At 31.8% G+C, this 25,724-nt stretch overlaps 1 protein-coding gene across 1 annotated transcript in view; it reads right to left on the bottom strand.

Annotated features, from left to right (window-relative positions):
* how (protein held out wings) overlaps positions 1–25,724 on the bottom strand; it is a 71,802-nt gene that overhangs the window by 2,479 nt on the left and 43,599 nt on the right. Inside the window, exons 2-7 of the mRNA XM_035355760.2 lie at positions 12,698–12,831; positions 10,803–10,919; positions 8,000–8,143; positions 3,814–3,904; positions 2,085–2,378; positions 480–559 (exon numbers count right to left, since the gene is read on the bottom strand). Of these exons, the coding sequence (XP_035211651.1) occupies positions 489–559; positions 2,085–2,378; positions 3,814–3,904; positions 8,000–8,143; positions 10,803–10,919; positions 12,698–12,831 (851 nt within the window). The 3' untranslated portion in view covers positions 480–488. The remainder of the gene's footprint in view (positions 1–479; positions 560–2,084; positions 2,379–3,813; positions 3,905–7,999; positions 8,144–10,802; positions 10,920–12,697; positions 12,832–25,724) is intronic.

The raw sequence follows: 25,724 nt of genomic DNA, 5'->3' as shown, positions 1-25,724 counted from the left end.
TGTTAGGTTAGTATCAACTATGAGAGGACATCTGAAAAATGTTATTAGCTAAGCAGTATATAAAAAACATTAATTTGTGTTTCTGAAGGTAAAAATATGAATTTCATATTAGAAAAAATGCTATTGGTAGAAATTCAGAGATTAAGCTTTTAAAATCATTTTTATGGTCACGTTTATGAAAATTTTAGTAAGTTTGGATATAAGTGCTTAATATAAAAAAATGGGGACCACTTCAGACAATGCAGTAAAAATTCTTTTCACTGGAACTGCCTTAAAAGTACATTTGTAAGAGTGTTAAATTTTCATGTTTTGTACACATGAATGCAGTGACATTTATATTTCATATACAGATTTAAAAACATTCTTTTAACTGCAGCTTTTTCTTCAATTATCTTCAGTATTACACACCTGAAGATCTTAGACTAGAGTGAAACAAAGCACTGAAATTGAAACAAAAATCATTTTTTTGTTAAACTAACCTTGAACACTTAAGTAAGTGACCCAGATCGTTGATAAGGGTGCTCTCGCAAACCCAAATTTCTCCTTTGCTTAACAGCACCTGTGTATGAGTAAGAGATTAGTACAAAACAAAAACAATTTATGTGTACAAACAACCAAAGTTTTCATATATTGAAAAAGCTACTCAATAAAATTCAGGAAAAAATGAATTATTAACTAAAATTAACAGGATTAATTTCTAAAACTATCATATTAGTAGCTACTGCAATGGACCCATATAATGTACTTACTGGAATGAGAAATACATATATCAGCATTATAAAAAGAGACTCAGCATTCTGCAGATGCAATAAAGCATTAGGAAAAATTATGGGTAATAAGTTAATATAGCATACGTTTTAAGTTAAAAATCTATATATCTAATATATATTAAATAAGCACATATATGCCTGAGAAGGGAATAAAATCTATTTACATTTTAAATACCTCAAGAAATAACACACTGAGTTATATATACATCAAAGTTATAAAAATCAATATATATAAATATCAACATACACATAATCATAGTAGCACATTTTTGCCAGTATATAAATATTTCAATATTTACAATTCAGATATTTGACTATCATACACCTAAATTTGTTTGGCCCCATAATTTAAATTTAATAATTCTAACATATATTTAAACTACTAATTGACAACATGTATCAGTTTAATTTACAGATTTAGACTTTAAGGCAACCCCTCCAATGGAATGCCATTAACGAATAATATATACCTATTCAACAAATACATAACATTTAAAATCTGGAAAAGATTTAATTTTAGAAACAAAATTCTGATTAAAAAATCCAAGCTCAAATTAAAATCTCAACAATTATTCTTCAAAAACTAGATAAATTCTAAAATTTTCTTTCATATAGAATTTCATTTTAAAATACTTACTGATTTCAATAATTCTAGGCAATTCATTTACTGAAATTTATATTACAGCGATGAGTCTGCCAAATATAACTGAATAGAAATCAGGGGCATTTAAAATATGCCAGCATATAAGTTTGCTAATGTATTTAAATTCATCAATTAAAACTGTCTGATGAATAATTTATAACACTACAAAAAATAAGCTGTGATTTTCAATTAGAATGCCCTACTGTAATCACAATAATTCTTAAAAATGCATTCTTTAAATTTGAAAACATATTTACAGCGCAATTCCCTGAGTCCATAACGCTACATTGAAACAAATCAAACTTAATATTTGCATATCAAATAATGAATAAAAATACATCTTAAAAAAAATCAGACTTTTTAAGAATATAGGGTGGGATATCGAACATTTTATATTTTCATTTCAGAAAATCAAATAAATAGCAACAATATAAATCAATAAATTAGCAAACTGAAAAAATTTATGATGTATCACAGAAATGAAAGAGACTGAGTATGCCTCCCCAGCTATACACTAGGGGCACTTTCACCTTCCTTTTGAATTGTGACAACACAATATTGACTAACCGGACACACCCATTAATGGCAGAAAAACCAACGAGGAATGAACATAAATGGACGTAAAACACCGCTATCAAACATAGGATATAACTAGCGTCCAAACAACGCACCAGTAGTTGAATGCTCTGCATGAGGGTACTCTGCAAGCAGAGGCGATGTTAGGGCAGCATAATGCTGGTAATCTCCATATGTGGCATAGAGAAGGCCGGCATCAGCAGGCGACAGAAGGGGTGGTGGTGCGTTACCATTCAAAAGAGTAGCTGTTGTGGGAACTGGGATACGGGATGAAAGTATAAGTGGGGCACCCAATGGAGCACCTGCAGTACGAAGAGGATTAGAAATAGCAGTCATGGGAGGAGCCAGTAGTCTAGTTGCCTCTGGTTCTGTCAAAAACATGTATATGTCTGCAATTTAAAGAAGAAAAAATTAGTGTTCAGTTTACAATGAAATTAAGTACAAAGGCATACAGGAAATAAATTAAAATCAAACACATTACACTTAAAATATACTTGATCTGAGCAAAATCCAAAAAATCTACAGACGTCCAAAATTATTTTTTTTTTACTCACAAAAATAATTTCTCAAAATAATTAAGAGATGATTTCATAAAAACTACACAAAAATTTTAAAAATATATCTAAACAAAATATGAATGACATAAATTCACATTAACAAATAAAATGTGAAACTGAAATTTTATTCAAAAGCAAGTATCTTGCACTTCTGCCGTTAAGTGAATGGATTAGAGGAAAACATTTAATCCCAAAATGCAAAAATATATTACATCCCTTTTGTTTCAAATATCGATTTGTTTTTTTAATTTCCGTCAAATATGTATATGTTGCATTTAGATAATAGTGAAAAATTTCATATAAATTAAGAAAATGAGTAACATTGCCATACATTTTACCCTACAATAAACTAAGCGCTTCAGCTTCAAATTAAATAGGCTGGTTTCGCAAGAAATCAACAAGTAGGAGTAACTGGTGGAATTGGATATCCATGGGCAGTTTGGTGCGTTTAGATAACTTGAACAGGGTGAAAAGATTCTAGAGCCTTGTATGTATTCTCAGGTTAGATTGTCATAAGGTACACCAAAATTTTCTTTTAAAAAAATGTGTATATTTTTAAAAATATAAAACAGTTTAAATGGTGACAAAACACTTTATTAAAATCAATTACAATGCAGTCGAGAGATTACTGAAATATTTTAAATGATTAATAATAATAACTCTTATAATTTTAAAAGAAATAATGAAAAGTAAATTGATACAGAAACTGCAAACTATGATCATACGAGGTATTCAATACTTTGCCAGATTATGCAATGGTAAAAAAAAATGAAAAAATTACACTAACAAAATATTTGATTGCACCTATAACATTTGTTTTAAATAATGGAATTTAAAAGTTTGCTTAATTTAAGATAGTAGTCTTTCAATGGTACACTTCCTGAAAACAATGGACATGTGTAACGCTACTTTACACTTAGCACAAACTACTTTGTTCTACTTCACGTTTTGTGTTCTATCAAACACTGCATATCCTCATCAAACTTTTGAGTGACTGGGTTAATGCATTTTGGGAAATATGAAGCTTCATGAATAAAATGGCAAGCAAATACACATATGCAATATTATTTTGCAATTATTAAACAAAACAGGCATGGAAATATTTAATGCTTATATACATACATATATCTTAAGTCAATATATTGAATACCTTAAAAGAACTTAATATAATGCTCAATAATCAGTAATAATGTAACATAACAAGAACAAAAATGTCTCTGTGCTTTGTTTGCTAGAAATTAATGGTTTAAAAGTACTAAAAACTTACTATTATTCTTTCCTGTGCTATCTCTGTATGTTCCATTGATAATAGCCAATTCCATCAACTGGCGTTTTTTAAGCTCATCTTCTCCTTCAGTCTAGTTGGGAGAAAGAGGAGCAATCAATAAAGTATATTCTATATATTTCAGAATCAAAACAAAGATAAAACTAAAACGCAGCAGGAATATTTTGCACAGCATAGCTTCAGACAACAGATTTTATCACAACCGAATTTAAAATAAAATTCTTTAACTTCAGTAGTTTTAACACTTTCATGAATCAAAATTCAACATCAATGTGCAAAAAGCTTTTTTTTTTTTTTAAGTGTATTTATTATTTAACAGTGAATTTTAACTTACAAATATATATTTTAGTTACAATAAATGTGTTACATGCACTACATTTCTTCTTTCAAAATCACCATAAATCATGTTAACAAACATTGTGTATGGATGTTTTATGCCTACACTTTTTACCCAAAAATGCAATGCAGAATACCAAATGTAGACATTACACAGATCATTTTTGGTTCCTAAGCTTGCTAACTTTTGTTCATTCTTCCACAGAATGCCTGCAATAATTCTTACTGGAAAAAGAAAACTTAACTGAAAGATTAATTCAAAGCTTTGAACAAACAGGCACATCTATACATCCTTAAGTTATATTCTCTAAAATGGGCACGAAGTATAGCTTGGTGCAAAAGTTCTGCAACACCTCTTGAAAACATGTATTCCAAGCATATAAATGCAAAAATTTATCAAAATAAATGTCATACCAAATTAACATTATGAAAGAATTATTATAGAACAAATAATGGCTTATAAAAAGTACAATTAACAAATTAGAAAACTCCCAGATTTTGTGGACAAAAGAATGCTTTAAAGTGCGATATTAAGAATTTAAATATGATGCAATTTAAAATTTTGTTCATGCTATTTAAAGAGTACCCATTTGCAAACAAAATAATTAAGCATGCTAATATTATTGCACTGTGTAATTAAGGAATAGTTAACCATGAAAGAGCTATTAAATCTAGCTGTCATAACTTCAGAAAGTTAGTAGCTGCATTAATAATTTCAAATTTAACTAGAAATTTGGAAGATCGGCATCTGAAGATAAGGCCAAGGAAGAATACGATGCAAATAATTGCACAGTCCCATTTATTTACTTTTAAAAGATTATTTTGATAGTTATGAAAAACTTATTAAGTGGCACTTAAGCTGTTCAGTTAATATTTTTAGGTGGACTGTAAATCAAAGATTAAATGAAAATGGCTTAAGAGGTCAAAAGCCTGTGAAGAAATTTTTCATATTTTTCATAAATTTCACTTTATCAATAACAATGAAAAACAAGGACTTGAGAGTGAATATAGAAAGAACATTATCATGCAGCCAGGCCTTGTTAACTGTTAAACTTTCACGTTAGTTTTGAGGAAAAACACCCAAAGGACAGTATAAGTATCTCCCACCCCTTCTCCCAACCACTAACCTTGAGAAGACTTAAAAGTTTTGCATTGCCCCTTTGGCACTCAAACTCACTTAATTTGCCCTGCATTTTAAGTGCTACCCTTGGCACAAAGACACTAAACACTTACAAAAATCCATGCCTTTTCCAGGATTTGAAACCAGGTTCATCAATATTGCAGTTAGCATCCTAACCACTATACTAGCTGAACAGCTGTATGATTATTATGCAGGATTACTGTGGGATATACAGTTATGTAGAATGATGAAATCTTTCTTTGAAAATCAATGAATGGGCTACATTTGTATGCAATTCAAATATAGAAAGATTTAAATCATATTGTACTACAGCAATAGTAAACATCCTACTGCAGTTGCAATATGGGGTTGTTATTTCGGCATATGGGAGTTGGATTTAACTTCACATCATAGAAGAAATTATATATTAAAGAATTTGATAGAAAAATGCTTCATTCAGCTATTAACACATTTGAAAATAATGCTTACATATTTCAGGATATGCATCGAGCATGAACAGATGCTTTCGTTTAAAAATTCAAAAATTTTTGTCGTAATCCCAACAGCTAGATATTTATTCAAACAAAGGTGTTTGGACTATAATTAAAATAAAAAGTTAGTTTAAAGAATTCAAGCAATAAAGAAAATTCAAATGCAAACGTCATTCCGTGGTGTTGCCATCTAATTTCAATTAATTGGTGACTAATATAGTACACCCCAGTAAAACGCAATCAATCACAATAATCTACAAGACTCAAAACATGTATTAAAAAAAATGTTTGCAGTTTACAAGAATTTTCCACTTTCTCCTGCATACCATTTACAATAATGTGGTTTTAAATCTTGAAATCTTTTGAAGTCCTTATAAAACTCATAAAAATTATACAATTTTTAAAATGTTAGTTGCATAAAATACATGCTTGTGTGAAGTGCTGTGGAACTATGCACCATGTTTTATATGCATTCAGCAGCCATATTTAAAAAAAATAATTGCATTATTTAAAACAGATTACATTGCTACAGAATCACAAAAGTGTACACACATATACATGCATTTTTCATAAGATTATCCTCAGAAATTGAAAAAGAAGCTAGATATTGACTCAATATGTCCTTATATTCCTTCCAGAAAATTAAGGCGGGAACATTGTAAAAACATTTGTACTTTTAATTCAAAAACACTGCTAAACTTTTTTTTTAACTAAGAATTTAGCCTATAATGCAATCAGGAATCAAACCAAGAGCATAATTAATACCACCAGAGCCCTTCAGCACTCATCTAATGTCTTTAAAATAAATGCACAAGGTTATATTCCAAGGTAAACTAATAACTCATGCAAATGCATCAGTAACATATAAACGCTTGGCTATGTTTTCAATATCTGCAGTTCTTCACACGTTATAACATAAAGAAAGTAGTACTTTTCTTAAATTAATTAAATGAAATTCATGTTTCCTAATGTTGAAATTGAAAGAGGAAAAATAATTAAAGCATTTTACGTTCTAATTTTAATACAGCAAACAATATAGAAACAAGTTTCACTTTATCAATAACATTGAAGACTGCATTCAACTGCTAACATAAATGTATCAAAATAATGATTCAAAACATTTTCTCATGAAAATGATGCACAGCACCTAATGTCAAAATGAATAAGACTTAGTAACATGGAAAATCTTTTGCTAATACTGACAGAAGGAATTCAAAATAGGTAAAGTTTATTCAAGGAAAGTTCTAATTTTTTTTATTCACATATGGAAATGGAAGATAATAATTGAAGGAAATGTCCAGAACATAAAGAGGTAAAACCTCAAAATAAATCAGAACAAAATCTGTAGAATTCAACCATACTTGTCTACTTAATTACGTGAACAGGACACAAACTTTGTGTATCAGTTCGGTAATAAGTAATATTAGCATACTATAATTCATACCTACATACTTTTCAAACTTCATAGCTTTAATATTGTAGCATTTAATTAACTTTTTCAGGTTGTGAAGTATTGTCAATACTATATACATACTTTTTAAACCTAATATATTTAATAATGTAGCATTTAATAATTTTTTCAGGCTGAGAAATATTAGCAAAATGAACAGACAGTGCCATAATAAGTAGTGAATGAAAAATAGGTACTAAATTGATTTCCATCTCCAAATTTTAAAAAAGAGTATCTTATTATTCTAACCTCATAAGGTAAGAAAAAACATTTTTCAACTTATGTGAAAAAGTTTTAATTTTTATACAGATTAAATTGAGTAGGAATGAATTTTTTAAAATTAAGCCTGCAAACAAAATATAAGCATGTGGAGGGAGGGACTGATTAAATTTTAGTAAATTAGTACATTCCTGCACAAAAACTTAACAGTTTAAATTAGTGACTTTAGAGTCTAATTATGAAACATTTACATAAATTCTGCAATTTAAGACATGTCTATTAATATAGAATTCCTGGAAATAAGCAATTTCACCAAAGAAACAGATAAACAAAGCATACAAGTAAGTATCTTTGAGAAAATAATTTTGTAAGGCTCGGTTATTACTCCATCCAAACATCATTTCTATAATGGAACATCACAGACAAACCCCATCCCCCCCCAAAAAATTTATATAGTGAGCTGATAATAAAGTATGCAACAAATTATTTAAAACTTCAAATAAGAGTACAGGGTCTTATTTAGTTTGTCAAATATGCAACCATGTAACTCACAACTGGAATAAGAAGCTTCTTTATTTCTTCAACTGCTCTCTGTAATTTTACAGCAGCTCTATTACTAGTATCCTCAACAGTAATCAGAACATGAAGTTCATCATTCAAATGCTCCCAATTTGGTTTTCCTCTATTTTGCTCTTCCTGAAAAATATAAATAATATAAGAAATCTAAATTCAAAATTAGGGCTAGATAAATTTTCAGTAACTTTTTATCTAATGAAAGAAATATTTACTTACATCATTATCATCTGAATGCATTAAAAATTTAATATTAGTCCAAAATTAGTTTCTAATATAAAAGCACAAACTGACATAAAAATACATTATTTAACACTCAAAGTTCAAGAATCATAGCAACAGATTTCAAGTACTTTAATATATTGAATCAATTTTATTTTGCATAAAAATTAAACTGAGACAAAGTTTCATACCCACAATTACGATTAAAAAAGTTAATGAAAGCTATAACCATTAGAAATAATAGCACAATTTAAAATATGCACACGATAAAAGAATTGATTTATGATCACCTGCATATTTAAAATGACATTAAGAGTTAAATTCCCAAATTAAGAGTTAAATTCCCAAATTAAGAGTTAAATTTTGATTATTTTTTTAATGCAGGGTACAAACAACAAACAGTATCTAGGTGTCTATTTAATTCAGAATTCAGCAATGTTGAAAAAATATTACTTCCATTAACACAATCCAGCTGCAATTTCTTGATAAGCACTTAGTAGCTTTACAAAAAGATAGCTTCATACATTAAGCGTCAAATATGAATCAGTTTCAAAAGTATAGCTTCTGCAATGTCTAAAAGAATTTTCAGCAATAGGTTTGTACATATTTCACAAAAAATATCAACAACTTTTAAAATCTTAATCTAATGACGTTCTTTTAACTTTTTTTTTAAATCAAATTTTGTAAATTCTCTCAATTTTTTTTTTTTTTTTTTTTTTTTTTTTTTTTTTTTTTTTTTTTTAAATAACGAACCTATCTTGCAGCCCTTAATTGTTTTAGCGCAGGTTTCTAGAAATATCTTATTTCAAAAGTCAAAGTGACAAGATCACATTAGAGTCATGTTTCACTTCTAACATTACAGTACTAGAAAAGAACATTTCTCATATTCTGAGTATGTTCCAAAATCTCCCAGTGATAAATAGTAAATAAAATTTTTGACCTTTTTCTTAAATCAAAATGGTAAAGCATCTTCAATTTAGATGAAATGCAAGAAATTGTCAAACTGATAACTCAATTTCCTCAATTAAACAAATGAGAACAAATTAACCTTTTCCTTTAACCCTCTGGTTGCTCAATCCCGCGATTTCTGCGGGCATATGTTTTTCTTTCTTTATTGAGGAGCACATCCCATTTTTTCCTCATTTAAACACAGAAATAAATTATATACATTATTAGACGTTTAGTTTACATTTTGGCCAACAGATATAGTTAGTTGTCCACTAAATTGCGGCATTTGAAGGCACGTGGTACTACTGCCCAAACTCCACTTTTTGCGCTTTTTCCTTACAGAAATCGCTGCTAGAAAACATTCAGCGATTATCTTCATTATTTAATTAAATTATTGAATTATTAATTAGATTTATTGAATCTGGTGCAAAGACTGTGAAGTTTGACTTTGCCTTGAACCCTGTTTTGAACTCTATCATACTAAACTGTATTTCTAAGGTATTTTTTCCTCAGTGCTTTATATTTTCTTAAATATTTTACTTTTTTATAGTATGCAATAAATAGAAATTAACTGTAATTCGACTGAAATCAATTTTTAAAAAAGTTTTTGCGGTGATAACATCTGAAATTGGTTTTTCTGGCAACTTAGTTTCTCATGATAAAAATCTCTAAGAAAATTTTTTCTAGAAAGGAAAAATGCATTTTTCAATTCTCCAATATATATAGATTTAAAATATGCCCCCCCCCCAAAAAAAGCACAAATTTGAAGTGATTTTCAGTCCACAAATTGAGCAGTCAGAGGATTAAAATGCAATAACTGCTAATAAAAACGATTCTGGTTGCTAGTACATTATAAAATGTAAATTTACCCACCAAGAATCAAACTACCTTAGGAGTTGAACAAACTGAAAAGAGTTTTATTGATCTTGGAACATACAACAGCAATCACATATGAATAAATCAGTAATGAGAATAGAGAGGGAGGCCAAGGTCATATTTGAAGAACAAGATATTTTGAATAAGGATATAATGTTTTAGGTAAATGATATGTTTTTATTCACATCTGACTGGCTTAAGCAATAGAATAAGAATCATTTTAAATTATGTTTTCCCACTTCTGTTCAACTCCTAGAGTGGTGATAATGCTAAATGTCTACTCAATACAGTAAGACAGATGATATACATACCAGACTAACGTAATTTTGCCTTCTCCAATTTGAACATACATCAGTGTTGAAATTAAAGTCATTTTCTACCTTAAGTACAAACAGAATAATAGTATATCCTTCTCTCATTATGACATCTTGCTTTATAGAAGACGTAAACAAATGTTTGAAATGTTGCTAATAATTTTTCAGTATTTCCAAAAACACAACACAAAACACTGTTCTATTTCAGAAGTCAAAAAACAACAAAAATCAGCATTATATTTACAAAACGCTGACTTTTGTTGTTTGACTTCTGAAATAGAACAATTTACACTGTTCATTATTTTTTTTTTTTTTTTTTTTTTTTTTTTTTTTGGTATGAAAAATATAAGCTATTAATAAATAATGTCTTGCAAAATACAAGCTATTAGTACATTACTAATTTCATATCAAATTTAAATTACCTTCTTTTTATCCCTCATAGAACCCTTTCCTCTGACCATAATTTTGCAGCCTGTTTCTTGCTCAAGTTGTTTGGCTGTCATGCCTCGAGGGCCAAGAATTCTTCCCACAAAGTTGTACTGCAAACAATGTTAAAAAAAAAATCAAACACAGAATTCTTACCATAGTATTCAAAATGAAACAACATATTCTATATGATTAAATAAAAATTATGTAATTATTCAGGTTACACATGCATTCAAATGGAAGTCGGTTACTAGAAGTGCTTATTTACATTAGTAAGACCTCTGATGCATTTTTTAAAGCAAAAGCAAGATCGACTTTAAAAATATTCCGAAATCGATATACACATCAAGAGCCTCAGATTTCAGTATCAATAAAGAAAATGGAAGCCTTTATATAGCCATATACCTGCTAGATAATACTTTTTAAGCAATGTACTTTTACAGTGCTAAAAAAACCAAAAATTTAAATGATTTTCAAAGTTCTCGTGCCAATTCATTTTCATATAAGTGTTACAAAAATTTGCAAACATTCCATACAATTTTTAATGGTGTAATTCAATCTGTTGCAACTTAGTGTAAATTATGTACATATCCTACTAAAGACCTAAAAATGTATGACATTTATTCATATAAATTTTTATGCAATGCATAAGATATTTGTAATAACCTTTTTTCTGAGGTATCGCAAACTAAGTGGTTTATTTTCTAGTTACATTTGAAAAAAGCAAAAATAAAAAATTCTACAAATACCATAAAGTCTTTTGACAAATAATTCATACATGTATTTAAAATATATTTGCATTTAATATGTTTTTGTCAAATATTCAAGATTTCATATATCGAACAAAGCTAATTTTTCAGCATGACTGAACACAAGCTAACTTTAAAATAGTTAGCATTTTTGTCTTAGAGAGATAGCCTTCTTTAACCCCGTTGACTGCAGCATGCATTTGACGTGGTTTGCCCATGACGCCAACTTGAAATTTTTATTATGCAATGTATATTACGTTGAAATATTTATCAACAGAAGACAATGTGAGTTATATAATCATGCTTAATGCATTTTTCGTGGTGGGAGTTACCGGTGACCCCCCACGGTGTTGTAGATCATTATTGCGATTTATAATTTAAATTTTTACGATTTATTATTTTTCAAACCATTATAGTAACAATGGTACTACTTAAAAATTTACCAGTATCGATATTTACTCTAATTATGTATTTTAGATAATTAGAGTCACTGGTGGCAGCCACAGTGCTGTAGCCAAGTCAAGTGCTGTCACCGGTGACCTCCACGGCAGTCAACGTGTTAAGAATAACTGTGAATGTTTTACTGATGAATATTTCAGAATATGTCAAAAGATCTTAAGCAAATTTCATACAAGAGAAATTTTCAAATTACATTTAAATATTAATGACATTTATATTTTTATTAAAATGCTTACATTTTATACAATTATAATAATTTTAACATAAAATCAACTATAATTAATTATAACTGTACTTTTATCGTAAAAAAAGTTCAGTGTGTGTTTTTCTTTTAATTTTCATGTCAAACTATATGGACCAAATATATATACCAATTTTGTTGAAATAAAATTTTGAAAATAGTTTTCAAATTTTGTTTATATCTGCACAAAATGTTGCATCTTAAAATCGGTGAATTTAGTTAATCTCAATATTTGTAAGTTCTATATATTTCAGATCTAATATAAAAATATCTACAAGTTTTTATAACATGTACATTCATAATGAAATAATTATTCTTCAGAAACCAATTACAGCCTATAAAATTAGTGGTAACCCACACAAAATTATCAATTAATGTAATTGCTATTACAATTATTTGCAAGGAGGGGATAGGATGAAAAGCAGTGCAGGCACAGACTTACATCTGGATGATCTTTCACTGGCACATATACTTTCTCGGACCGTGCTATGATGGGTCCATCGGCATCTGGCAGAATCAAAGGCTCTTTCTTGCACCCATTAACTTGGAACAAATTGTTTCGAACTTTGTTGATCTCTGGTTAAAGAGTTAAATCATTAGTACGGTGTAGTTTATAAGTAAGGTTATAAATCAAATGTTATGCATATTGCTCATTTTAAATAAGATGCAAAACTGTTAACAGCTTATCATTTGAGAGGATATTAAGAAGCACATAATTTAAGTACTTTCCAATAATTCAGGAAAAGTTTTAATGCCAAAAAAATCACATGCATTATCTTTAAATTACAGCATATTATTTATAAACCATGACATAAATATAAAAAGGTTAAATCCTGAACTCAGCAAAATATTCACATATAATCATAAAATATAGCTACATAATATTTAGCCTGTTCAAATAATGAAGACACCATTTAAAGTATCATTTTAAAATTAAACAGATAAAATTCACTTTTTGTTTTGAAGTTGTTGATAAGGCTTATATGCAAAAAATCATTAAATGCAACATACACAAGCTTTTCTAATGCTGAGTGACACAGCTTTTTGAATCGGCTGATGCAGACCTGCATTTAACCCGCGAGCACACGCACCGATCCCATGAACACGAGAACACGCGCCGAGTATGTCATACCCGAATAAAAAAATTGTAAATAAAAATTTGCCGAAAAAATTAATCGGTTTTTTAAAAGAAATTAAAATGTAAAACCAAGTTAATACTTCATTTTAGACAAAATAGGAAACAATAAGGTGAGGAAAAATTATTTACTTACAATTTTTTGAACATTGTTTACAAAATGAGGTTATATGTTCTGTGGTGATGGCGATAAGGAGCGCGCCTTGCGCCCTCCGATAAGTGTGGCAACCCTAGAGGAGAAATTTCTTACGAGTAGCGAGCAGAGCGAAACAGGCAGGCTGTCGGGCAGTGTGCGCGAAGTTCCTAAATAAAGTTTAATTTTTATTGTGCACTATGTCTTGTTAATATTTATTTTAATGCAGTAAGAACATAATCTGTGATATGGAATTCGAGGATTGGTGGTAAAAACATAACAGGAAATTTCCATAATGGTAACCCGGACTGTGTTAAATCGTATGAACAGTTAGTTCTCAAGCACTTTCGGTTTTGACTACAAGCCATCACTCAAGATCTCCAAACCAGAAGTAATGGATTACATCGGTTTTCATCCTCCGAATCACAGATGAGTAGTAATTATAGATCATTTTATAATTACGTTTTCTACTTATCATTTAATTTAATTTTCTTTAGTTAAATTTTTGCTTTTATTTTGGCTTAAAAACCTTGCACAATGTCTGATGTTTATGCCGTCCAAATTCCGGTTTATAACCGATCAGACCCATCTTTATGGTTTATTATGTGTGAAAGTACCTTTGCTCTTGCCACCCCCAAACCTATCACAGAATCCATTACTAAATATAATTATGTAGTTGCTCATCTTCCTCCAGATATTGCATCAATAGTACGGGATTTACTTATGAAACTAGATCCTATTGATCCATATACAAAGCTTAAAACTGAGTTAATAAATCGTTCAGGAGAATCTTCTCAGCAAGAAATTCGCCAATTATTATCTGGAGAAGAATTAGGTTCTCGAAAACCTTCCGATTTGCTTAGAAATATGAAACGTCGAGCAGAATCTTTAAATGTTCCTGATAACTTAATGTTAGAATTATTCCTTCAACGTTTGCCTTCGACTGTTCAGTCTATTTTGGCAGCGGTGTCCAATTTAACTGTAGATAAAGCTGCAGAAATTGCCGACAGAATTTTAGAAGTAAATCCAACCCCAGGGACTTGTGCCGTTTCTCGCACAGTCGATCAGTCTCTTGAGGATAAATTATTTAAACAAATAGAAAAATTAAACAAACGTATTGATCGCATTTCTTTTTCTCGTGGTCGCTCGCCAAATCGCGGAGATCGCAATAAGGAAAGAAGCAATTCCAAAAGGAGAGATTATTCTGTTTGCTGGTATCATAGACGTTTTGGGAAAAAGTGTAGAGATGACAAATGTACAAAACCTTGTTCATGGCAGGGAAACGAAACCAGCAAAGAATAGAGGCAACTTATTCTTTGCCTCAAGTTTCACGTCGCCTGTTCGTTCGTGACCGTAGAACAAACCTTTCATTCTTGGTCGATACCGGCTCTAACGTGTCCTTACTTCCAGCAAATAATTCTCAAAAACGGAATTCGTCCCAACAAACACTTTTCGCTGCTAATTCTTCTACTATTCATGTTTATGGTCAAAAAACACTTTCTTTGGATTTCAAATTAAGACGACAGTTTACATGGACTTTTCTTATAGCAAATGTTAGTACACCCATTCTTGGAGCAGATTTTCTCCATTTCTTTGAATTGGTGCCTGATCTCAGAAACAAATGTCTCAAAGATTTAAAAACGCATTTTAAAACCGTCGGTTGCGTGAAAAATGCAAGCATTTATTCAGTAAAAACTGTATTTAGTGATACACCATATCACAAAATTTTAAAAGAATTTCCTTCAGTTACTAGATTACCAGATCCTAACCAACCTGTTAAACATAACACCGTTCATTATATCATAACTAAAGGTCCACCTGTGGTTGCAAAACCTCGTCGGTTAGCTCCAGATCGCTTAAAAATAGCAAAACAAGAATTTCAAACTATGATGCAATTGGGGCATTTGAGACCTTCGAGCAGCAATTATGTATCCCCACTTCACATGGTTCCAAAAAAGGGAAGTCTGGAATGGAGACCTGTAGGAGATTATCGAGCATTGAACGCTCAAACAATAAAAGACAAATACCCTATTCCATGCTTAGCCGATTTTACTGCTGCATTGCACGGTACTAAAATTTTTAGTCATGTCGACCTGATTAAGGCATACCATCAAATACCAATTAACCCAGCCGACATCCACAAAACCGCCATATGCACACCATTCGGTTTATTCGAAAGTATCCGTATGCAATTCGGCTTATGCAATGCATCTGCGACTTTTCAACGTTTTATAGATGAAGTCACGCGGGATTTAGAAGGCGTTTACGCTTTTGTCGATGACTTGCTCATAGCCTCTAAAGATTCTGAGGAACATTGCAGGCATTTGAAAGCTTTATTTTCCAAACTTCAGGAATATGGACTTTGCATAAATGTTTCAAAATGCACCTTTGGTCAAACATCTATTGATTTCTTAGGTTTTCACCTTAGTGAAAACGGAATTGAACCTCTTCCTGACAAAGTCAAATGTATTTTAGATTTTCCTCAACCTACCACTCTCACTCAGCTTCGCCGATTTTTAGGCATGTTTAACTTTTATAGATGTTTCATACCTAAAGCAGCACATATTCTTTCTCCTTTAATAAAATTGTTAGAAGGCTATATGAATAAAAAGAAATCTCGTTCTTGTGTTCAGGATTCATCCCCACAATTAAATTGGAACGAGAATGCTGAACAAGCCTTTATTGCTGCCAAAAATGCCATTGCTCAGGCTACCCTTTTGAGACACCCTATTCCCGGAGCCCAGCTAAGCATCTGGGTAGATGCCTCAGACGTCGCAATCGGCGGCACACTTATGCAGTTGTCTCAACAAACATGGGAACCTATAGCATTTTTCTCTATGAAACTCAATAAAAGTCAACAGAAATGGTCCGCGTACGATGGGGAATTATTTTCTATTTATTCTGCAATTAAGAAATTCCGACACATGTTAGAGGGCAGAAATTTTATAATTTATACGGATCAAAAACCGTTAATATACGCTTTTAAACAGAACCCTCATAAATGTTCACCTCGACAATTGCGACATTTAGATTTTATTTCTCAGTACTCTACTGATATTAGGCATGTGCAAGGTTCAAAAAACGTCGTTGCTGACGCTCTTTCAAGAATCGAAATTGATTCCATGACAAAATCTCCATTTTTGGATTTTAAAAAATTTTCGGAAGCTCAAAGGCATGATCCGGAGGTACAAAACCTTCTCAAAAACAACACATCATCTTTGAAACTGGAATTTAAACCGTGCCAATATTCTGATGGTAATATTCTTTGTGACATGTCAACAGACATTCCTCGTCCATTTGTTCCGAATTCCTTTCGCAGACTCATCTTTAATCATCTGCATAATCTGTCACATCCAGGAATTGCAGCTACTACGAAGCTTATTTGTTCTCGTTATGTATGGCCCGATATGAAACGTCATATCAAAAATTGGGTGAAATCCTGTGAATCTTGCCAAAAATCGAAAATTACTAGGCATACTAAAGCACCACTGGGCACATTCTCTCTTCCTGATGCACGTTTTTCAGAAATCCATATGGATATCGTCGGACCGTTACCTCCATCAGAAGGCAATGTGTACCTTTTGACTCTAATAGATAGATTCTCCAGATGGCCTGAAGCCATTCCCATCCCGGATATGAAAACGGAAACCATTTGCAGAGCCATCTTCAACTGTTGGATATCTCGTTTTGGCTGCCCATCGATCATAACAACAGACCAAGGTTCTCAAATGAGATCCGCACTTTTTGCAGAATTCACGCGCATTTTGGGTACCAACAGAATCACAACAACAGCCTATCATCCAATGTCAAACGGCATTGTTGAACGATTTCATCGACATTTAAAATCTTCTCTCAAGGCTCACGAAACCAATAACTGGACTGAAACACTACCAGTTGTTATGCTTGGTATTCGGACAGCCGTAAAGGAAGATCTACAGTCATCTTGTGCTGAACTGGTGTACGGCACCACTCTCAAGCTGCCTAGTGATATGATAACGTCATCTAAGATATCTCCGTATGACACACAATTTATCACGAATCTTAGGCATAGAATGCAACAATTGAATCCAATAGCAACATCTGCACATTGCCAAGAAAAATGTTACGTAAGTGCTACCTTAAAGTCGTGTACGCATGTATACTTACGTGTCGATCGAGTAAAGCCACCTCTGTGCCAACCATATACAGGTCCGCATAAAGTTCTTTCTAGAACGGACAAAACTTTCCCAATTGATATTAATGGTCTGAAATCTACTGTGTCTATAGACCGTGTGAAACCAGCCTATTTGCTTTCGGACTCTAATTTGCCTGAACTGAAAACAAATAAAGACTTAAAGACAGTTCAGCAGAATAAATCTGCAAACGAACTCTCTAAGACACAAACTGTCACCAGATCGGGAAGGCATGTTCACTTCCCTAAGAAACTTGCTTCTTACGTAACAATTTAAAACATTTCTTTTAAAATTCATATCTTAACATATTTGTTATTTCATGTTTATTATATGTGTCAATACCTTGTTATATATTGAATTGCATTTTGATCTTTTCTAATTTTATATTCTAATTTTGTAATCATGTAAAAAATACCCGACAGTACGGATCCTCTAAGATAATTTCATAACCTATGTCGTTCCTTTGAATAGTCATTAAAGAAACTGGGGGGAAACTCTGTGGTGATGGCGATAAGGAGCGCGCCTTGCGCCCTCCGATAAGTGTGGCAACCCTAGAGGAGAAATTTCTTACGAGTAGCGAGCAGAGCGAAACAGGCAGGCTGTCCGGCAGTGTGCACGAAGTTCCTAAATAAAGTTTAATTTTTATTGTGCACTATGTCTTGTTAATATTTATTTTAATGCAGTAAGAACATAATCTGTGATATGGAATTCGAGGATTGGTGGTAAAAACATAACAGGAAATTTCCATAGTTCCATACATATACTTTTGCTACAATTTTCACAAATAAATCTAGTCTTTCAATCTTTTTTCTTGGAGCACTCTGTACACCTCTTGTAAGTCATTTTAGGTTTTTTGGAGGGTGGTTCATTGTTAACATGTTCATCGGTGGTCAGTGTTCGTCCAGAATCAGAAACCACAGATGTTCGTCGTCGTTCATTTCGAACATTTTCTATTAGCTGCATCCCTTGCTTTGAGAAAAGTACTCTTCCTGTTCACGTGTGAAATTTTCTGGTATTGAATAAATATAAATATTTGTATTGTCAACTACATGTTTTAACATGTCTTCATCGATAAGCAATGACAAGGACTCTAAAGGTGTTGAGACATCTTTAGAATACTTTGTATTTCCAGAGAGTTTAGTTATAATATTTTGGTGCCAATTCTAACATTAGTCCGGAATTTATTTTTGTTCCATTTTACTCCATTTTTTCCCAACATAGAACTCATTGCTACATTCCAGAGTTTCATTTCCTGTTTCTGTATCTGAATCACTACTCTATATGGATGGATCATGATTACTAATTATATTCTTTGTCATCAACATCTTCCTCTTCTTCACTAAATGAATCTTCATCAGAAGAAACTGTTTCAAGGAGATTTCTCAATCTTTTTATCTCTTCATCGTAAGGAATATACGGCGAAAACTTATACTAAAAGCTTGAAAACGAGAAGTGCAAAGTGACTCACTGAGAAACGGCAGTACACGCGCGGGTATGACATGCCCGAACAAAGCTGGTCCTAAAAAACCGTTGCACTTGCCACCTCAGGAATTTCCCCCATTTAAGTATGTGACCTTGAACTCAGCTACACTAAGTTTCGTCCTTTTATGAAAGAATGGGCGAGAAATATACAAAAAGAAACATGTACATGGGTATGACATACCCGCCGTGTGTGCTCGCGGGTTAAACAGCCTTTCTAGTAACTTTATATAGTTACTTATTTACTTCTTTGTAAGAAATAAAGAAACTATTGTAATTGCAAAACGTTTTAACACCATATTTCAACCATAATTCAAAATGGATATATTATATATATTTTAAATGTTCCCAAATCAATCTGAACTATTTTTTGCATGATGTCTGTATGAATGGATAGAATACTGGACTTTTTTCTAAAACAGAGTGTAAAATGGATTTTTCCATGATGTCTGTCTGTATATATGCACTGATCTCTCATAACTCAAAAATGATTAATTGTAGAATGGCGAAATTTCGTATATGGGACTGCTATAACATCTGGTTGTGCATATCCCTTTTTTATTGCAATTATCAGTACTAAAAGTGTGTGTATATATACCCCACTTCCCCTACTAAGCTTATTTTCGCAATCGTTGGCCATGGTCATATATTTCCAAATACAGGAAGTGTTTTAAATAACAAAAATGTTCATGTTTTGGACATGTCAAATTTTGTAAAAACAGTTTGGGACAAATAATGAGATCTAACTTTTAATGCAGTCTCCTGTTCCTATACTTATATTAGACAAAGTTTTATATACATTCTTAAAATATAAAAATATGAGAAGTTTTAACCTCCATATGAAAAAATTGACCGGTTTGTTTAATTTCAGAACCTGCAAATTTTGCTGTCATTATCAACTTTCGTTGAAGGATCCGTTATTCAAGTTAGAATAATTAGAAGAAATAAGTTTAAATGAAGTGCAGCAAAAAATGCACATAATTTTAATAGATCATATAAGAAAGTCATATATTGTCCACATCAGATTATTTTAATCTGTTTTCATAAACTTTCATTCATTAAGATGTTATTTACATCATTAAAGAAAGAAACCAAAATATTTTAAATTATTAGTATATGCCAAATAACAAAAAAAAAAAAAAAAAATCCCATGCCTGTATATAGGTGGTAATGCCACTCAGGAGGTTGCAAAATAAAACTATTGCATGAAGATTGGTGAAATGAATAATTGATTTTATGAAGAAATGATTAAAACAACAATTTTAGTGCGGCCATCTAGAAAATAAATAATTAACTATAAGTAGTATATCACATACTACATGAGTATCTGTGACCAGGTGGGCTTAACTGTTAGCCAGGAAGGATATTACAACATGATTTCCAAAAACCAGATGCATGGGACAATCGGCTATTTCATTATAAAAACAGCAATATCATTATTCAGATAAAAAAAAAAAGTGCTACTGACGTAATGAGAAATTTTGGGGGGATTTAAAAAATGTCACATTTAGAAAATTAAGATGCTTCTGTAAATACTTTTATTCCGATGCAGAATTTTATGCAATATTTGAACGCCAATGAATAAGGAATCGCACAAAAATAACAGCAACATTCCTATCAATTATGATTCATATCTTCTAAGAACAAATTATTATTTTTAAGAGTCATTATTTCAGATTAATTAATAATTATATTTCCAGCATATTATTTTCCTACATTATTTTTATGAGCAATTTCAGAGGCACTGCGTTTATTTTTTTCAAATTTAATACCGCAACATCAGTTATGTTTTGATATGATATGAATCAACCTCTGGACAACATATGAAAACATAGTATTTGCAGAATGATATAGCAAAAATGACGAAATTAAAAAACTTCATACACGGCTTACACGTGCATCCAGTCGAGCTGTAAGTTATGAAATCAAAAAGAGAAGGCGCAACATTAATGAGAACCGACTCCACGCTTGTCACACATTTCAAACAGGTTCACGTGACCTTGATACAAAGACAGCCTCGCTGCGTAAATAAAACTGGTGGAGGCCACCGGTATTCGCTCATTACCAAATGGAAACGAATCAAATTACTTTCGCCAGATGCCAGCAAGGTGCTTCATCTGAATAACATTTAGAAGTATGTCAACTTTTAATAACTACATTTTTGAAACCCTTCGCATGAAGCCAAATACTCCATTACTTTCCCGCGTTTTCACTTCGCTACTCGGATGCCAGTCGAATCGCTAAATGTAGTAATGGAATCATTTATAAAGAGGCCACTGAACTGTTCTTATTACGCTAGTTGCCTTATCTTGCTTTTTACATAGCTAGTTTACTTCCCATCTTATAGCAAATCATATAAATGTTTTGTTAAAAATATACAGCGTTTATCTTTCTTCCATTTACAAAATCGACGCAGATTTTGATATTACGCACAGTAGCCTCAAACTCAAATTGCATGTGGGCCGAATGCACAGACCTAAAACGAAATTTTTCTTAAACCAAAATAAAAAAATTAAATAAACTTTAAATTTCTCTTATTAAACATTTATCAAAACTTACATACAAGAATATGCAAAGTAAAAAAATTCAAATTTATATTTATTTTTCATCTGAAACAGTAACTTTGGTACGTGTAAGACACTTTTGTTTGTTTCACTTTGTAATTAAACATACTCAGAAGATTATTATTTTGTCAGACGAATATTTATTTCAAATTTTTCTAAAATGCTTAATCATTAACTAATTTAATTTTAACTAAAATACACAAATTATAAAAGCTATGTTTTACGAGAAAACTTCCCACGCGGTACAAAACTTAAGAATAAATAATACCAAGTCTCTTTCTCTTATTTCCTTCGACGCAGAAATAAAAATACACACGTATGTATGTAAATATCTATAAATTTTTTCTTTCCTTACTATTTGATGTCATTTCGAGTCTGATAAACTTTGTAGCCTTGGAGAGAAATAGCTAGAAATTACTTCCATCACACATTGTAGATGCCTATCGGTTTTTGGTCTGGTTCGGTTTATTTGGCTGCAGCAAAGTACCGAGGGTAATCTGCCTATGAGGATGGATGCATTCGTGGAGACATACCCACGTTAAACATGCGGAAAACCATTCGTCCAGCTTGTTCGCCGGAACTCGAAACCCCGTCCAACTAGCAGTATTCAGCGACTTTACCGCTAGGTCGTTGGTGGACGATACTCATCAGTCAATTCGGTTGCGTTCTTAATTTTTAGCTGAGAAAAGATCCTGACAATGAGTCTTTTAATCCAGATGCAAGTATCAGGAATTAATAATCGAATGCATTGAAGTTTCGAAACAAAAAATACATCCATTTCATCTTGACAATGAGTCTTTTAATCCAGATGTAAGTATCAAGAATTAATAATCGAATGCATTGAAGTTTCGAAACAAAAAATACATCCATTTCATTTAAATGAACAATGTAATAGTTAATACTCAGAACAGCTAGGCTTACGTCATCGTTTTCTTCATTAATATATTCTAGGACGCCTAAATGGCAACTGCCACGAAAGCTAGAACTTATTTAAGCGCAGATATTGCAAAAAACATGTTATTCTCAATATTAAAATGAAAATAAGATGCCACCTATTTTATGAATTATTAGATATTAATAAGTTGTACTATATTTGTAACGACAGCCATATCTAAACCAATCAATAACTTAAAAAGAATGTTATATTTCCTAAAAGAGTGTTTAAGAACAGCAACACAACAATTAACAGGAGACTTTTATCCTACAATAACACATGATTAGAGACGAAACAGAATATAAATAAATAAAACAATTTTTTTTTTTTTTTTTTAATTTACAAAAGATACTTCATTCAATGAAAAAGCTACGCCAAAAAACAAAATGGCTGGCCTTTCCAGCACTAATGAAATAGTAGTCATTTTTTAATCGTCCGTTCCCTATCTGTCGAGGTAACATCATTCACTGCATCTATGAAAGGAAATTCTGAACCGCCCCTTCATATTATTCGACAATTTTTCGAACCTCCTAAACAATGAAAATTCCAAGTAGAGCCATCATGTAACCTATTCACTCATCGACACGCAAGGATGATTCCGCAAAGCATTGTTTTTAAAGGCACCCTTTTTGCTTAAAATAACAGACCCTGTTATAAACAAGAGAAAGAAAAACGATCGTAGATCGAAAGAATAAAAGGTACAAAATTTGTAACCTTGGAGAGAAATAGCTAGAAGTTATCTTCATCACGGATTGTAGATACCCATCGGTGTTTGGTTTCATTTATTTGGTTGCCTTGATAACACAAGCGCTATCTGCCTTAAAGGGCCTTCGTGGAAGAGTTTCTAGAGGAAATTGGCTCGTATCTACGTTACACATGGGCAAAACCACGAAAATGAGCGTGTCGGGATTGGAAACGTGTCGAACTAGCAGTGTTCAGCGACCCCCCCCTTTATTTCTTATTAGTTTTCATATGCGAAAATGAGCTGTTTGCATATAAATGCATTTCCAAACAAAGTGCAAAAATTCGTAATTGAGCATATTTCTTTTTTGACAAGTACAAACAAAAAGGTTAATAAAATCTGCATTTTCAAATTTTGAATTAGATTTATAAATTGTCTATTAATTAGCAAAACGAGGTGTATCAGCCTCCCACACTGAGATGAAAATGAACGTGTTAGGTCAGTGGTAAATAATCTTAATAAGCTGCATAAAGCATAAAAAGCTGCGTACATTGAAGGTTTGTGCCAAATTGGATCTAAATTACTGACCCCAGAAAAGAAGAAAAACCAGGATGATTGTTCTCAAGAAATGTCCATGATAAATCTGGTGAAGATAATTCCCCCCCCCCCCATTGCTAATAACCGATAAGATGTAGATTCAACCGCAAGACTTGGAAATAAAACACAAAAGTAACCACACAGTTTCACAATACGCTGGGCTGTCGTGAACATCTTCGACACATTTTTGTGGGAATAACAGGAACTTTTTCTGATCGATTATGTTACACGTATCACTACGGCAACAGGTTTTATTACGCTAAACTTGCTGACTCAATATCGGCAGGCCATAACACAAAAATTCCGCTTAGGCATGCCAAGTAACTCACACACAAATCTCACAAGTATTCCAAACTGTTATTTCCACCGATATGGAATTTAGTTTCTCCCTTCACCCACTGTATTAGTATTTAAAATTAAATCTAATAAATGGCGAATGTGAGACAATAACCTATTAACCAATCTTAAAGACCAGGTGTCACCACTTATCATCAATTGAACTGAAAAGATCTCATTGCAAGCGTCCCCCCCTCCCCCGGAAAAAAAAAAAAAAAAAAAAACCTGAAACAGCAGCACTTTTGTAAGACTGAGATGATGACGACATAAAGATAAAATTCAGGAATGATTTCACAGTTGCGATAAAATATTTTGTCTTGTTGGAATTCAATGCGTAAATGGTCAAACGATCGAAGCGTTAAGCCCATTCAACTATATAGAAAACTGAGTAAATCCTTTCGGACATTTATGTCCTGCAAGTGTGCTAAGCTTCAAATCTATTGATCGCTAATGGACGAATACATCTAACTGTAGATGATCAGTTTAACATTACTGTCATTGCTATCAAAGTTTTTCATGATATCTTTGAGGAAAATAGATGAAAGTATACTAGAGTGTACACTTATGTTCTTTATGATGACATTATTCATAAACCAGACTTTCTATGTTAATCACATTCGCTTAAGATTAGGAGCTAGTGAACATATCTGTAATTCGTTAAAAAATTCTTTCTCAAAAAAAGAAAAACCTGTAATTTTATACATATTGTGCTACATGCGCTACTGTGCACTGTAATTTCACCAAAACAAGAATCAACGAATCCCATTTATTAAAACGTATGGATCAGCCTGTATAAACAACACAAACGCATAAAAAATTATTTACATACATTTACAATATTACGACGTACTGATAACACCCGTCTTTACCCAATATCTGCCCATGATTTCATTAACTCATCAGTCCTGGATTCATAGCCCCCCCCCCCAAAAAAAATGCTGATCCGGCTGCATTTTACAAGTAAACAAGCCACGGTAAAAATCCAAACAGCTCGAAGCATTTAAATACCAGGAAATATTTAATACTATTAAAAGCTAATCGCTCAGCTCACGTCGTAGTAATATATCTGTTTTATAATCTTGACTCGTTTATGTACCAATTAATAAAAAAATGACAGGAGGAGCCAAAGATTTGGAAACTTCCGATTACATCCAATACCTCAAAGAGTTCACTGTTAAAGTTTCAAAAATTAGATTATTTAACAAATTAAAAAAGAAACTTCAATTCTGATCTCGGTATGAGAATCTCAGTTTAACATGTGAAACCGTTTCGAGCTAAGCAGTTGTGACAAGCATATTAATTCAAGAATTAGTTTCCTAGAAAATGTTAGCAACGTAAAATTTATATTTAAAACGAGTTATTCACCGTGATATAGCCTGACTTTTTCTTCGGGGGAGATAAGACAATTTTATTTTAAACTAAGTAATGCATTATGTA

This window comes from Stegodyphus dumicola, chromosome 7 (genome assembly GCF_044657685.1).
Source record: "Stegodyphus dumicola isolate Sdum_Otavi_A_Nest chromosome 7, ASM4465768v1".
Classification (NCBI taxonomy): Eukaryota; Metazoa; Arthropoda; class Arachnida; order Araneae; family Eresidae; genus Stegodyphus; species Stegodyphus dumicola.
Note: the sequence above shows the minus strand (reverse complement) of the source record. Positions and strands in the feature narration are given on the sequence as shown.